A 16515-nucleotide genomic window follows, 5' to 3' on the forward strand; every position below is an offset into this window, starting at 1 on the left:
GATGGTCTGGGGCTGCTTTGCAGTTTCAGGACCTGGAACACTTGTCGTAATTGATGGAACCATGAATTTTGCTCTCTACCAGAAAATCCTGAAGGAGAATGTCCGACCATCAGTTTGTGCCATGAAGTACAATACACTTGGGTTATGCAACAGGACAATGACCTGAAACACACCAGCAAGTTCACCTCTTATCAAAAAGAAATGGGACACAGATAAAATATTACAAACTGTAATCTGAAAAGTAACTACAACTGTTTGACAAATGTAGTGAAGTGAAACTTGCAATATTCCTCTCCCTGTTAAAGAAGGAAGATTTTATAAAGTTGCTTAAAAAGGGTGTACTAAAACCATGTATATGTACAGTACCTTGAATTTGCACTTTATTTCAGCACTTTGTTACGTCCCAATGTGGCTAATGTTCTATCATTTGTCACAGATCACGGGACCACAGGTCCTGCAGATCAGCCTACCATTTTGCAAGAAAACATTAGAGATGGCTGCTGTGAAGTCACATATTTAGAAGCAATCGAGCTAATGCAAATATCAGGTGTTTGGGTTTCTTTTCATTAGTTTCAGCGACCATGTACAAAATACATGAATCGCATGGTTTGTATCCGATTTAGCTACCAGCTAATTTCCATCTGCAGTTTCCGGGCAGATAAAAAACTGTAAGATGCAGTTAAAATCAGTCAGCAAAGCACACAGACAAATATTTCCCTGCTCACACATTTATGCACATACACACATATAAGGACCCATGGAAATAAAAGATGAACAACACAAGTATCAAAATGTTAATCACTCAAAAAGTGACTCTAATTTAGTCGACCAAACCACTATTATCTTTGCTTGTTTCATAACTTAGAAATATAAGACTGACTCCATTAATGCTTTTCTTTTTTTGTGTGTACAAGGTTTTTAATTTCTCATCATGCAAAGTAACAAAAGGCAGGACTTTGACTAAAAACTCAGTTAGTGGCCTGCTGGGACTGAACTAATATAACTGATGGTTTATACTGAGTCAGAATACTAGATTAGTTTATACCTATTTTAAAATTTAGGGAAGAGATTTACTCTACTCTTTAAGACGATGATATGTGAAATTCCGATTCTGAATTCTCCCACGATGCATATGGAAATAGGAAGTTTTTGTGTCATGTACTTGGGGATAAAACACATTTGAGACAGAATCCGAGGTTGTATTTGACTGGATTTCTTCCCTTCCGTCTGATTGTGCGTATTACAACATTGTGAAAGTGCATTGAAATGAGAGTCTGCATGCTATTGTATCTGCTCTGTGGCTGTGATGCTATCAGGACCCCACTTCTCAGTATTATTTGTGGTGTGTCAGTTCCTCACAGTGCGCGACCGCAGTGAGGCTATTTCTCCCAACCTTCAATTCAAACTTGGCCCATTACAGCCAGACTACAAAAGCACTTTCCGTGCACTCAGGAGCTCACGGCAGTGAATGGTGGATATTTCCAATCACTCTGCTGTCAATCCAAATGTCAGGTAAACACAGGCCAATGGAAACAGCTTTAGAAAAACCTTGCAGCTACGTCTGTCTTACTCCAGGAGTCCTTGGAAACGTATCAACAATTTCTACAAAGACCTCCAAGTTAAAGGGAAGAGTCAAATATCCTAAAAGCAACACAAATGCAACACTCTGGTGGACGCAGTGGCCTACAAGAGGTGGGTTACTGCTCTTGTGTTTGTCCTTAAACCTGTGAGTGTTCTCTAGAGCCATAGCTACAAACAAAGGAAATCAGATTGTATTGACAGATCTTGTATGCACCTCATGAGATGAATCTGAAATCTGCAGAGCAGTTACCAAGTTGACATTTCAGTATGTCTGTAAAAGTTCAGTGTTGCATGGGCATAAATGACCTTTTAACTACATGAGTGAGGACCTTTAAAATACTATGCAAATGCAATGTTTTATTAACAAACTGTATGAAATTATAGTTGAAAGTCTATAAAAGCAAAGCAGTCTGTTGCAATGCAAAAGCTTCTCTGCAGCAGCTTCTAGGAGTGGACATTGCTTTTGTGGCACATAGTAGAAATGCGAAAGATAACTGAGTGAGTCCACAATGGCTCTGAGTGTTTCGTATTAACATATTGACAGTTGTTTTCATGAAGGCCAGTCCAAGAGAGAGTGACCCCACGGAGAGAAACTGCCCTACTGGAGGCAGTGTAAATGGGTCCAGAGAGAGAAAATTGAAACTGGTGCAGCATGAAGAAGTGTGGATGGAATATCAAATGTGTGTCAGACACAACTATGAAGCACCTGAGACAGGAACAATCATACCGTTCTTTGTCAGAGGCGCTTTATACAATGAGGGCTGAGGTCAAACGTAGCTACTAGAAAACTTTTTATGATATTCTTATTGTGGAAGTTCAACATCCTGTCAACACAGAGGATGTGTGGATGCATTTCCCATTTGGGATCACAATCGAACCTATGAATTTTGTTTAAACATATAAGGATGGACGATTCTTTTATAGCCGATTGCATGGCACAAAAGCAAAGGTTAAACAAAGACAAGCAGGCACAAAGGTGGAAAGTATGAAAAGACATACATTTACAAACATAAACAGCAGCTAGACAACCAACAGTGCGGTAAACAGTGGAGCAAGGGTGCAGCGAAGAGTTCAACAACGTGGTATAAGTTTCTCAGATACACATTATGTGTCATTGTGGAGTAGATTCTACCTGACAGCATAACCCAAAAAGTCACCATTGTTTAACAGAGTAAAAACATTTTATTGAGAAGAGTGAAGTATAAGTAGCAGAAAAGCCAAAATGCAGTGTTTCCATATGAGGACACAGCGTCTCAGGAGGTTAAACTCGGTGGCCACTTAAACAGTTACAGCTATACAATTAAATGTAACGCAGTTCCACATTTTTGCATAGTAAATAATGCCTGGCATTATGTTCAGTAATAACAAAATAGAGGACACAAAACAACTAGTCCAGTGCAACACCTTTACATGTCACCTTCATATATCAACTATAAGATTATGATTATGATTACGCATTTTAAACTATTATTAATTATAGTTTCAGAGCTGGTGCTCTGAATTGCAATAGATTTTGCAGGTGTGTGTAATTAGGAGGCCAGTTTTTGTATATATGCACAGCAGTTAGACCAGCACGTAAAGGTAAAGGTGGGAATATGCACATGTATTACACAGGAGTCATTTCTTGGACATTACATAGACGATGTAGCCATTTATTGTTTAAATGATGGTTTGCTGCATTTTGTTTGATAGTTTAAACACTTGTTATTAAGACTGCGACCATAATGGCACAGAAAGGAGATTTTTGATGTGGCAACAATGAAGAAAAAGAGAAACTGAATTCCAGAGGTCATGATTTAAACACTCTTTTCTAAGCTTCCTCTCAGCTGTTTATGGCATTCTTTTCACTCAGCACTGCGTGGACAGTGTTTTATCACCCTGACTGTGGGAGCAATAAATCAAAGCATGGTAGTTCAACAAGACTGAGAGGAAATGTTTGCATCAAGTATCATATGTGAATGTAAACTTTTTTTCCCCCCTTAAAGTCCAATCCTCTTTCCGTATTACCTCCATTCAGCGTACAGCATTTGGCATAAAGAGAAGTCATACAATAACAGCAATTACAACATGGCAACATTTTTGTTGTTATCCAAAATAGAGATAATTTCCTCACTGTAATAATATGATACAGCATGTTTATAATAACCATTGAATTTCCCAACACAATCCCTCGCGTGTAGTTACTGCTCTGAAAAATGCCATAGTTATTTATATGTTTATTTGTTATAACTCACACATTCCGTTTAAAAAAAAAACAAAAAAAATCTTCAAAGCTCTTTGGTGTCCGTGTGATTTACAGCAGCAGGCCGCAGTCTGTTTTGTTGGGTGTGTGTTTTAAAGTGAGCTTTCCACTCTGTGTCCTTCTTGGTTTGATGCCACTGTGGTTTGCCTCGGGGCAGAGTGGCACCACTTGATTGATGGTGCTGACGGCACATTTGTACCAGCAGAGATTCTGTCAGATTTCTGGGCTCGTTTCTTGAGCCCTGCTGGGCAGTTTTTACTGTCCTACCTATGTCACCCGGTAATGTTTATGGATACTTTAACACGCGTTTGTTTTTGCTATTAACTGTGTGGTTGCGCATATATAAATATTTTATAATGTGTTCCATGATGTCAGGACACCCAATGAGTTTATAATTCATGAATCCTTGCTTCTTCTGTGACAGCAAAATTATTGGTATCAAATCCTGAAACAGCATGTTGAGGACTTTTTCGGTCTGGTGTTTTGTTCCTATACTGCATCTGCATGATTCTAAATAGCTTTATTACTTGCCCTGAAAGGATTTATTGTCACTTTATGAAAAACAAAATACTCCATGACCCAGACCGCTGGGAACAACTCATCAATCCCCGAGCCTCAAAACTGCAGCAGATGAATAATCTTCTGTGTTGGGTTTAGGTTGGCCAACACCAATACCACCCCGAGAAGAATGCAAAAACAGTTTAGTCTCAAGCCCCCATTGTGCTCTCCAGAGGATTTGTATGGTTTCACTTAGAAACCAGTCAACTCAAAGCAGTCCGTCGTAAAAGCATATACTGTACGCGAGAGCTCTAAGTGTTGGTAGCAATAACATTCTTGGTCTGCTGCAAGAAATTTCAGTGATTAAAACCACTGGTTAATGGTAAAGCTACCAAGAAAAATAAGCTTAATGTTATTTGATACACATGTTGTCATCCGTCATTCTTTCTAAGTAACCACAATAAACACTATCCTATATTTTGCCACTGATCTCAAACTCTGAAAACTATAATCCACCTTATTTCCATGACAAACACTATGCTTTGTAGTGCGAGCACAGGCTCCACTCCATAAAACATCCCATCCAAAAAACTTGGATATGCAATACTCTTTCTGAAAAATGACCATTTTTATTCAATCTTTTTGTTCCCATCAAAAAGCCATTTTTTTCTCCGCAGTCTTAATGGTTACAAGATATTCAGCAAAGCACTGCTGATCTGCAGCTCTTTGTTCGGACTCCCACGGAGAATACAATCTTACTTTGGAGCACTGCGGCTGCAGCCATACAATTCCATCAGCATAAACGCTTCACAAACACTTACACACAAAGTATAGGGGGTGAGAAAAACACTACTTCAGACAACAGGAATCGTTTTCTGGTTGTGCTTGTGGATTGTATCAACTTCTATTTTCATACCATACAGAATATACTAAAAGCTGGAGTTTTTCTTTTTTTGTAAAAATATGGCTTGTATGAATATTTCTTGGATTTTTTTTGTGTGTGTGTGCAGATGTGTATTTGTTGTTCAAGGATGGGAGTAGGAAACTTTAAACATAAAAAATGTGCTATTCTTATTTTATTGTGGGGTTTTTTTGTTTTTTGTTTTTAGGGACAGAGTCCAAAAGCTGATGGCATAGTGAAAGAGAGGACATGTATAATATCATACAATAATGTCATAAAAATTATAAATGAAAGGTTAACTCAGTCTCTTTGCAAATAATCATTTAAAGTGACCACTTCTTTTGGCCAAGACACCTGCATCCAGCATGTGCCCTTCCAAAATCAGCCTCAGTTAACAGATTTAATTATAATTGTCCCCTCTATGCTACAGTCGGTGTCAGCTGTGTCTTTTAATTCTCTAATCAGTGGTCGGCAGGACCGCTATCACTATCCCCATGCAGCTTCCCACTCAATACAGACATCCCAAAACACACACAGACTGGTTTTGTCAAATGTTTTATTGAGTGTAGACATCTGGGCTACTGTAAAACATGCATTATCTGCAGAAGGGGGAGAGGAGCAGGTGGCATTGTCCCCGCTGTCAGCTGTGTCAGTGCTGGCACCCGTGATGGAGATTAATGAAGTATCTGGAGAGTAATATGCTCCTTCAAATGCTGCTACAATTTGGAGTGGGGGCCGATCCTGATCTTAAATAGCAAAGCTGTCAGAGTTTACTGAACCTGTGCCTTGGCACACGAGTGGGGGATTCAGTCATACAGCATGGAAAACAAAAAGTGTAAAAGCGGCCAGATATAAGGCAACAATACAGTCAGTTGTGTAAACAAACGCATTGTTCTTGCGTCACTTTTTCTTTGGTGCGTTCGGCGCGTTGAATTTAAAAAAGATGATGTCTCCGTCCTCGACGATGTAGTTTCTTCCCTGCTGTCTGTATTTACCAGCTGCCTGTGGGGTTAAAAAATAAAAAGAATCATTAAAATAATATAAAAGATTGTATGCTGTATGCTAAGAAATAGCTAGTCTGTCATGTGGATAAACTCGAACAGATTAAAAACTCTTTATAATTTAAATAATATTAGAAAAGAGTTAACTTGAACTAAAATTACACTTGCAAATGTTCATCTACACATGCATACACACACACGCCTGCACAGGTGCACGCACGCACACACAATAGCACGCATGTTTTGTTTGAGGGGTGCCTGAATTCCCACTGAGTGATAATCCTCTCTTCTGCCCATTTCAGTTTCATGTGTACAAGCACAAAATGTTAATAAGTCTTTGATTACAGCACTATAAAACTTCTCAAGGAAACAAAATAAGTTCTAACATTTCTTTTGTGTACAGTAAGTGTTTGTTCTCCTTCCCGGCAAACTCAAAATAATTGACTTGAAGTGCTAATACGGACAGGTTTATGCATTCTGGTTCTGCACAGTGCACAATTAATTAGAAGAATCAATGTCCCTTTAAAGGCTCAGGAGACCATTTAATCCAAGCTCAATACCACCAGAAACACTGGATGGAGAGGGAGACAGGAAAAAAAAAAATCAATGGCTATTTGTGATTCCTGAGTATGTATTAAACCAGACACGTCTAACTGGTTCATTTGCACTTGAAAGCAGCCATCTGGAGCAGCAAGCTTGGCTTAAGCAGATATGATTACTAATAATGTGATATCCCTGTACACTGGCCCTATTCAGACAGCCTATTCCCACAACTGGCATTAAATAGCATGGACCTTAATGCCACAGTCAGAAACGCTCCATGTTCTTCTGAGGCTCAAAAAGGGATTAGTAAGAGAGCATGCAGTAAGGACCTGACACTGAGATCTCAACCTCTGATAACAATGGCGAAACCCCCCAGAGACTTACATATTTCGCTCTCTTTTTGCAGCTTATGGAGGGTGTGGACAATACACTGCCGATGCATTAAATATCAAATATTTATTAAAAAGGACTTGAATAGTAAGGAGATTTAAATGTTTTTTTTTTTTTTAGTGCTTCCTTTCCACACTGGTCCCCGTGGGCCCTTTGTGCCACCATAATTACATTAGTTGAGTCTGTAAGTGGGCACATGGAGTTGATGGTGGTGATAGGGGGATTGCGACAGCATGGCTTACAGCTGCTTCGCACAAGTGTTGCACATAAAATCAGAGTCACTTTTGCTTTAATTAACTGAGATTTAAAAGTAGATTTTTTTCTAGTTAAAGAAAATAAATGATTGAAAAAAAGTGCACCTTTAATTTAAAAGGCATCCTACAGTGTTGATGAACTCATTATTAACCGTGTTCATTCGATAAGTCGATTGCAGTTTGCAGATTTTAAACAAATTTTCAATGTCAAAGTACAACTTGGAGCAGGAAAGAAAAGCATTGTGTTGCCTTTAGCAGTGAAATGACTTAATACACTTGATAGGCCACTGCGCCACACGGCGCAGTTAAAAAGGTCAAAACAAACACTGCCCATAAAAACAGAAGTAAGACATGCAAGTCACATTTCTGTGCTACAAACCATAAAACGGTTCTTATTTAAGGAATTTCACACTTTATTTAACTTGCCGCTTTATATCACTGTCACATGCCTACAGTGGCTTGGGGATTTGGTAACAGAGAGCTCTAAGCTAACAGCGCACTCTGTAGATCTGATAAATGCCTGGTGAGGTGAAGAAGTGCTTCCTTGGAGCGACTGCGCTGAGCCACGAGCAAGAACTACCATCAGCCAGTTAAGACACATTGTGATAAAGATATGCACAGCTGGAGCAGAATGGCAGTGTTTAGAGCCAGAATCAGCTGGCTTGTCAGGAGTGGTGCTGGAGTGTGTTCAGTAATTTCTTCCCCTGAGTAAAGGTGAAGAGCAGTTTTCAGTAGGAGCTGTGTGGTGACTGTCAGCTCCACTGATCACAGGAGACTTCCCCTCATCTCCTCTGGCACCCTGACTGCTCACCTTGACAGCACTCTCGCTGCCTTCCTCTTTAAAATCCTGGAATTTCATTACTTCCGCCATAATGAAGCCCCTCTCAAAGTCTGTGTGGATCTTCCCCGCAGCCTGTGGAGCCTTAGTTCCTTTCTGTCACAAGGAAGGAAAAGAGAGGACAAATGAATTGTTTTGGAGAAGATGGATTACAGCATGCGAGCGACACGGTGTTTGATGGGGTGATAGCGTTGTGATCACTCTGGGGGCGATTTTCAGTCGGGGGTATTCTTGCCTCAGTCCTGATTTCTGGATAGCTTTCCACTCAGTTGTGACCTGCTAGGGTAGCCTGGACACCGATAAGGACCCAGCACTGCTATCAATGCCTCCTGATTCCCATTCCGTGGTGGTATTGATTTCTGTCCAAGCAATCTTGCCTCATTGTGGGTCGCTGCTCGGCTCTCTGGTCATGACAGCAAGAAGACCCAGCGTTGCAGTGAGAGGCCAGCGTGGTATAGACCCCACTGCATCAGGCCTTTACTATTGTGAGAGTTTGGTAATTCAAATTCAGCTCAACCCTTCAGTGATATTTCACTATGTTGAATGTACTCCTGTGAACTGCTGTGAGTTTTGGAGTATTATAAAGTTTTTACATTTACACAGCAGAGATTTTATATTAACTGGAGCTGTTTGAGATTTCAATTTACATGTAACAGTTTAATAGATGTATAAAATATGTATATATATTTTATATATTACACCTTGAGCCCTCTCTAACACTCCAAGACAAAACTGGTGACTGACAAAATGTGCAATTTATATGCGTTGAAATAATGCTGGGTGGAAATGACAAATGACCCAAATAAGTGACGTGGCTGCTGTGCATCATTATGACTCCTGCCTGTCGACCTGCTCGCTCCCTCTCTGCTCTGCAGCTCCGTGCTCAGAAACTGTTGAGCAGTTTTAATTATGTATATAATCAGGTTGGGGTCAACATATTTCATGCCAAAAGAATGATGCGTATTTAATGACTCTAATACATTACCATCTACTTGCAATCTCATTGACGGAGTGCTTGTGAGTTTAACTACCATTAATCAGCATCAAGGTTTGTCTATCTGGAGAAAAATAGATTAAGGGAGGGATTTTTTTCATATGGCGCATTACAAGAGATCCACATTGTCCTAGTTAAGAGCTATGCAGAGCAGGCTGATAGATAATGGTCACCTCGAGGCTGCCTAATAAAGCATGTTAAAGGACTTAGGAACACGACATTACTGAGTGTAGTTTTTACAATGCAAGATGTATTGGCTTAATATAGTTACTCACTGATGCTTACCTGACTAAATGCCCCTCACACACAATCAAGGCTGGCTGTAATCAGTTATGCCGAGGAGGACAAGCGTGTTTTCGAGGATGCCTTTGAAGTGTTTTGGGACTTTGCTGTAAATAGCGAGGACATCAGTCACGCTGAGACGAGTGTGCGTCTAAACACGGTGATGTCATCTGACTAAAATGTAACGTGTCTTGTGAGGAAGAAGAGCGAGTGACCTCATCTTCCCCCTCTGGGTTGTGCTTAGTTTAAAAATGCTTAGAAAAGGAAAATAAAGGATGAAGCTTGATGTGTGGATGGGTGTCATATAATCTACAACAAAACATTTAACATTCATTCGAAATATGATTTTGGTGAGTCATTTGAAGGTGGCTAAATTTTGTTTCAACCACAATATAAAAGAAAAAAAGAGAGACTGTGTCTAGTGGAGTGCAGAAATTCATATAGATCCCATTAAAAAAAATGTATGTGTCAGTTTTCTCATGCAAAAAAATCAAGTGAACATTATGGACCTTAAAAGAAACATGCAATTTTATTATATATTTATATAAATATATTTAATATATATTTAATTGGAGAGAAATGAAAAATCTTGTGCTCATTAGTTAAAAAAGAAACAGAAACATTTATCACTGTAATTTGCTATAGCAGATATTACAAATGCATGTTGTGAACTATTCTGAGCAATACTGGAGTCCTCTAGGGGATATTTGGAAACCTGTGTATTACTCATAATGTAACTGTCTGAAGCCACATCTCTATCTAATAATAAAAATAATAACAACAATAATACTAATAATAATGAAGCACGAGATAACATTTTAAATTAGTGTTTTGTTTGTGTGAAAAATCTATTCATCTTTTCGTGAAGAACAGTGCACTCATAAATCTTATGCAAAATAATCCACCCATGCACTGAAATGTAGATGTCTGAAAATAGGCTGAAGCCAATATGAGCTTATTCAAAGTCAGGGGAAAATGATCTTGGTAAAGCTGCATCATACGCAGAACAAACACCCCTATTTATGTGTGTTTTGTAAGTGGACAAGTAATGCCATCTTTGGGCAAGATAAAAATTTAAGCAGTATTTCCATCAGTGGTCAAATCTGTAACCCGCCCACACATGAGACTTTTTCTACCATTATTGCCTCCACCATCTATAGTGGGCTATTTCAAGATTTTGAACAAATTGAACAACAAAATGTGAACAGTGAACGGTCTCACACTCGGGGAACAAAACCATAATGATCTGCTTGGTGACAAGTTCTTTGAATAGATGCCATTGTGGAAAATTGCAATGCTTTTTTGAAAATGGGACTCCTTTTTTCAAACGGACAAGTTATGTTTATGAGATTGAAAGCATTCTGTATCGTAAAAAAAAATATATTTCAAATTACAATCCTTTGAAATATCTGATGGGATGAAAGAATGGATATGAATTTGTATGACTGAATACAACCCAAATCTTTAGTTGTTAAAGTTTCTCAAAAGTTACTTTGTTGTATTTTTAAAGCACCGATATGAACTTATAAATGTTACTCAGACAAAATGGCTTATTATTTCTGCACTCAATACTTCTATCTGCTCAAGGAAAAAAAAAATAAGTGCACACAATACCAACATGCAAAGCAAACATCTGTATTGATGTATATGCTGTGATCCCATTGCACAAAGCTCTTGGCGGGCTGGGCTCAGTAAACTGAGACACACGGGGAGGAGGAGCCCCCAGCAAGGCCCACAAACAGTCGAATGAAAAGCGACATCAATTTTGGCACAGACAACCTCCGTCACACAGATTAGGCAGGCACAATGCACGGGCTCCTTATCTCCAGCGGCAGGAGGAGGGCAGGCAGATCTGCACAGGATGGAAACATTCTCATGGACGTAATGGGCAAAATCAATTGTTGCCCTCCTCAATCAATGTAGCCCCCACTTTCACTGTTCAGCAGCTCACCAGTAATTGAAGTTATCCTCGGTCTGTAATGACTAGCTAAAGCACAACCATGACAAAGTTGAAAGTGTGCGATATCAGTGAAGGTGCCAGCAGGGTGGAACATGGGATACTGTGTGTATTCGTGTGTGTGTGTGAGTCAGATACACACGCTCACATGTACGTATGCGCACAGCAGGCGGCCGGCACTTACCCGAATGGTCCATGCGCGGACCTCATCTGGTCCAGCAGTGAAGAAGTACTCCAGCTGCAGGGCTGCGTAGCCTGCCTTGATGATCTTGCTCAGGGCACTGGTGGGGAGAGATTTCAGCTTGAATCGAGGGGTCTGAACTGTTTAAGTATTCTTTATCGCTGCTGATGCCTAGACAAAGTTCACCTCAGTGGCAAGGCCCCATTCATTCCAATATAAACTCATTAAGTGAATAAGATGGGTCACTTCGTTTCGCATAAGACATTCAACTCTCCAATGGTTTCTTTGATTAATTAGGAGGCTTGTAGACTCATTTAACATTTTTAAGAATTCAACCCAATGCCTCGTTCTTTGCTGAGAGAGAGAGGGGGGAAAAAATCTGCTGTCACAATTTTTCTCTCCATAGAGGTTTTCACACAAGAACAATAAACCCAAAATGCCCAAGTTATAATTATACCTACAGATGACAGATGACAGTTAAAAACTTAATTTAGAGGAAAACCCTTTGACTGAGTTGTTCAGTAAGAAGAGGGATCCTTTGCTTTATAATGGTAATTACTCTGCCATTTATTATTCTATCAGCACATGCAATTAAAGGAGTGCATGGAGGACACAGCTGATAATAAAGTGTGGGGAGACTGAATGCTAATTAACCTCTGCGTCTTGTGCTCTGTGCAGTACTTCTGCCTCTCCTCTTCACTCTTGTCCTGCAGCAGGCTCTCTAGGCCGCCACTAAAGGGGATGACCAAGGCTCCGGGGTCATGACTGTCCACCCACTCCTTGATTTTCACCAACCTGATTAAAAAAAGAAAAAGAAAAAAGAAAAACAGCAGTCGCAAAACTCGTTGGAGGACTTGATTAACATGAACGTATTTGTTATTCGTTGCATGCATGCATATTCATGAGAGCAGCTGAAAATATGAGTGTTTGTGGGAGACTGCACTCTAAAGGTGGCATTTCCTTTCAGAGTTTGACTTTCTTTCCGTTCAAGTTCTCAACTAAAAATCTGACTTGACTACACGTCCTTTAGCAAAGAGAAAGAAACATAATAAAAATACAAAAACTGGATTTATATATATATATGTATAAAACAGGTGCTAATATTTTCAGTGATCCTAAAATGATGCCAAAAGTAGGAGGGCATTCATTTCCACTTTAAGATATAAAGCAATAAAAAGTGTCAAGAATATTTAATTTTGCTTAAGTTTGGGTTTTCATTCATTTTATTTTATTGTTAAATATGTTACCTGATTCTTTTTGTTTTCAGCACCTTCTTTATGGTGTTAGATGTTGTGTTTTGTGTCATTAACCTAATTCAGACTTTTAAAGACATTTGTATGTCATTTCACGCTGTTTTGTCTATGTTGTAATTTGAGGTATTCTTAAATTAATTGCACAGAAAGACAGCTTGTACTGACCTAAGCCACTTTTAGGTGGAAAAGTGGCTTAGGCCAGCATTTCACCTCATGGTTTCTTTTCAAAAGAGTTCAGAAAACAAACAGATGATTCCACTGTGGTCACATTTTTTTTATATGTAATCAATAGCTGCGACTTCCCTTTTTGCACTTCTCGAATAAATGTGGCACCTTTGCTCCTGCAGATAATAAATAAATGATTTAAATACACATTAAAATAATTAGTTTGACAACAAGACTGTTCTTAATAAGTGCATTTTGAAATGGCTCAAGCAAAAAGTCACACATTTCTCTCTGAAATGTGGAAGTGAAATTCACGATATATTTTTTTAAACTATGAAAAAAGAAATCTTCCACCAGCCGAGTGTTTTTTTTGAATGTTAGATAAACATTAACATTCAAGCAAAGAGAAAGCACTGCAACTAACCACCTACTGTTATCTTTGGCACTTTCTTAACTGCGTGATCTTTTTTTTCCTTTACGTGTTCTTGTCCAGCAGGACACCTGACATTGCAGGACAAAGATATCCTCACAGTTAATGGTAACCCTCAGTCAGAACAATACAAGGGGGTTAGAGCAATTATGAGATTAGCCCCACAAGCTCCGAGGCTGGGATTGGACGGATCTCAAAGAGCAGCATCACACAAATCCATTTTCACACGGCGGCTCCTGGGCTGGATTGATTCTAAGGGGTCCCTGTCATTATCTGTAATCCTAGTTTCCTGTTTAAAGCCCATAAGAATCAAAGACTGGGAGGAACCACACCACCTCAATACCACATCTATTCCAATAACAATGTCACCGCTTTATCACCTGCAGCACCCTATCGCTGCTCCTACCTAATGATTATCAATATACAATATATGACAAGGTAACGGGCAAAAAGAAGAGCACAGTTTTGCTTTGATTGAATGTTTTTCTCAACAAGTTAAAATAACACCACAGGCCGGTGCAGTAAATCTGAAATGCCTCATATGCCAGGTCGTCTGTCTGCCTTTTCAGATGCACATCTATTAAGAGGAATAACCTAATATTTCCCTTACTGTTCACACCATGTATGCAGATCTGACGCTTGACTGCCACCACAATAACACACAATAAGGTGGCAACCAACGTCTCGCCAATAAAGGACAGAAAAATAAAACACATTTAGCCAAAGCAGAAAACCTGAAAACATAGGAGATGGAGGGCGCTCCAAGAGGGGAAAAATCCAATCTGAGATAATAACAGCTGTAGTTTGTCACTTTTAGCAGCACAGCTGTCTATTTGGTGGCACGTTATTTGCATTCCTCAGGTATTGCGTTCTCTACAGGCGGCTGAATAATGATTCACAAATCACTCTCTCCACACCAGTCAAGGGCTGTGATCCTTTGAATAGACCATTGTACCTGAGACTGTAATTGGTGAAGACTTGACAGAGCTGAGCCAAGCCAGCCAAGTAACAAAGAGGCTCTTGGTAGAAGGCTGAGGGATGATTTTAATAATGTGAAGCAGAGACGGAGAACGTGAGCTGCAAATGAGCACGGGGGTCTCCGGGTCCTTGCACTGAGTGACACAGGACCAGACAAACACCTTGCCACAGGAACATGAAACACCCCCTTCCCACAACTCCAGAAACAAAGCGCTGTCAATTAAGAGCTTTGAAGTGCCGTCAACATGACTCCCAAAACCAATTCTGTCAACTTCACCGCTGTCTACCCGTGCCACTTTGCAATTTGTATTTATGTCCCTTCCAATTATTTGTGTGAAATTTTATGTGGATGTGTAAATTTGGAAAAATGTTTATGTAAAACATGCTGCAGATTTCTTTGTGTCTTTATGTCTCTCAGTCATACTAAAGAATAAAGGGGTGTTCTTGTTCGTGGAGGCCTAGTCACAGTGTGAAATAACTATTTAACACAAGAAACAGGCCTGACTTTTGTTTTAGAGGAAGGTTTACTGCCTGATTAAAAATAAGCAAGTGAAAAGATATGCAGTTTTCTTAAAATCAGTAATAAGACGTAAGTAAAATATTTTCCCTGTAGGTCCTCTTCATCAACCTCGTACTCTAAACTAACACAAGTGAGAAAGATGTGTGTGTGTGTGCGTGTGTGAGAGAGAGCGTGTGCGAGTGCATGTGTCTTGTCAGTCTCTATTATGTCCCAGAACTGAGTACCATCTCTCACTGCTCGGTTAATAGAAAGATTCAGCACTTTCTGCTCTTGATATCCCTCTCTGAACAAATGATGCCTGAAATTTTTATTCTTTTTATAATGGAATTCCAATGGCTTCTGCTGCAAATCAAGTGGAAATTTTTGCATATCAAGTGGGAAAAATTAAATGTTAACCACGTTTTAATGTGATTAAGGGTGACAGGGACATTATTTCTGCTAATCATTCACCGGCTTGAAGGCTCAAACAAGTCCAAGGAACAAGCTGTGTTTGTGCTCTCAGATCAAATAGAAAAATATAGTTTTGTTACCAGAAAAACTTCAGCAAAACTCAAACATGTATGCATTATTAGTATTTTTTTTAATGGTAAAAAACAGTCAACATGAAACCAAGACCATGTGACACCTGTTTATCTTACGTCTAGAAAAAATAATAGGCATCACACCATTTGTTGCAAGCTTTGGATCAAATGCTTATTGTATTTAAAGTACACGTAATTTAAAACACAATATATTCTACAATTACAAGAAGAAAAAAACCCACAATTGGACCTTTTGCAACAGACTGGCTCTGAATAGAGATGTTCCCCAGGTGGGGCCACCCCCCGGAGCTTGCCTATTTGTCTTTTTGTGTGAGAATCCTAAAGGGGGATAATTCCTGTGTTTCTGAATGCCTGGGGGCTTCCCTGGGCTTTGTCAGAGCTTTGATCTGCTTAAATGGCTCAAACAATAGGAACATCTAAAGAACAGGGGCAGCTACCTGAGACAATGACCTGGGCCTGTGTCTGACATACACTCAAACAGGTTGGCTTCATCACGAGTGCAGAGCCAGTTAAGCCTGTAAAAGGTCGGCCACCACCTCCGGTTTGAGTGCTCAGTCCCGATGCAATTGAATGCTGACAGACCTGAAGAGTAATCCGCTACCTACTAGAGATGGACCGATCCGATATTAGGTATCGGTATCGGTCCGATACTGACGTAAATTGCTGGATCGGATATCGGTGAGAAATAAAAAATGTAATCCGATCCATTAAATATCAAAAAAGCACCTCACAAAACTTGCCACACAGCGTAACTCGGCTCATAACCGTAGCACGTTGGAGCAGTGCGCTCACGTCATAGAGCTGCTGTGTGTATTTGTAGCCTCGCTAGCAATCCAGCATTTCATCTCCGAGGAAGTGATCCCAGAGAGAAGTAAAGCAAGTGTGTAAGTTCATCTCTGAATGTTTGTAAAGCGTTCCCACGTTAAGCTTAACAACCGATATATGGAGCGACTGCCTCTCTCTCT

At 39.7% G+C, this 16515-nt stretch overlaps 1 protein-coding gene across 4 annotated transcripts in view; it reads right to left on the reverse strand.

Annotated features, from left to right (window-relative positions):
- Nucleotides 1-5761: 5761 nt before the first annotated feature.
- LOC116323030 (obg-like ATPase 1) overlaps nt 5762-16515 on the reverse strand; it is a 45447-nt gene continuing 34693 nt past the window's right edge. For all 4 annotated transcript variants that reach the window (XM_039600178.1, XM_031743291.2, XM_039600179.1 and 1 more), the window contains 4 exons: nt 12317-12457; nt 11666-11762; nt 8222-8344; nt 5762-6224 (listed from right to left, as the gene is read on the reverse strand). In XM_039600178.1, coding sequence (XP_039456112.1) covers nt 6123-6224; nt 8222-8344; nt 11666-11762; nt 12317-12457 — 463 coding nt within the window. In that variant the 3' untranslated portion in view covers nt 5762-6122. The remainder of the gene's footprint in view (nt 6225-8221; nt 8345-11665; nt 11763-12316; nt 12458-16515) is intronic.

Source organism: Oreochromis aureus, linkage group 16 (assembly GCF_013358895.1).
Source record: "Oreochromis aureus strain Israel breed Guangdong linkage group 16, ZZ_aureus, whole genome shotgun sequence".
In the NCBI taxonomy this organism is placed as follows: Eukaryota; Metazoa; Chordata; class Actinopteri; order Cichliformes; family Cichlidae; genus Oreochromis; species Oreochromis aureus.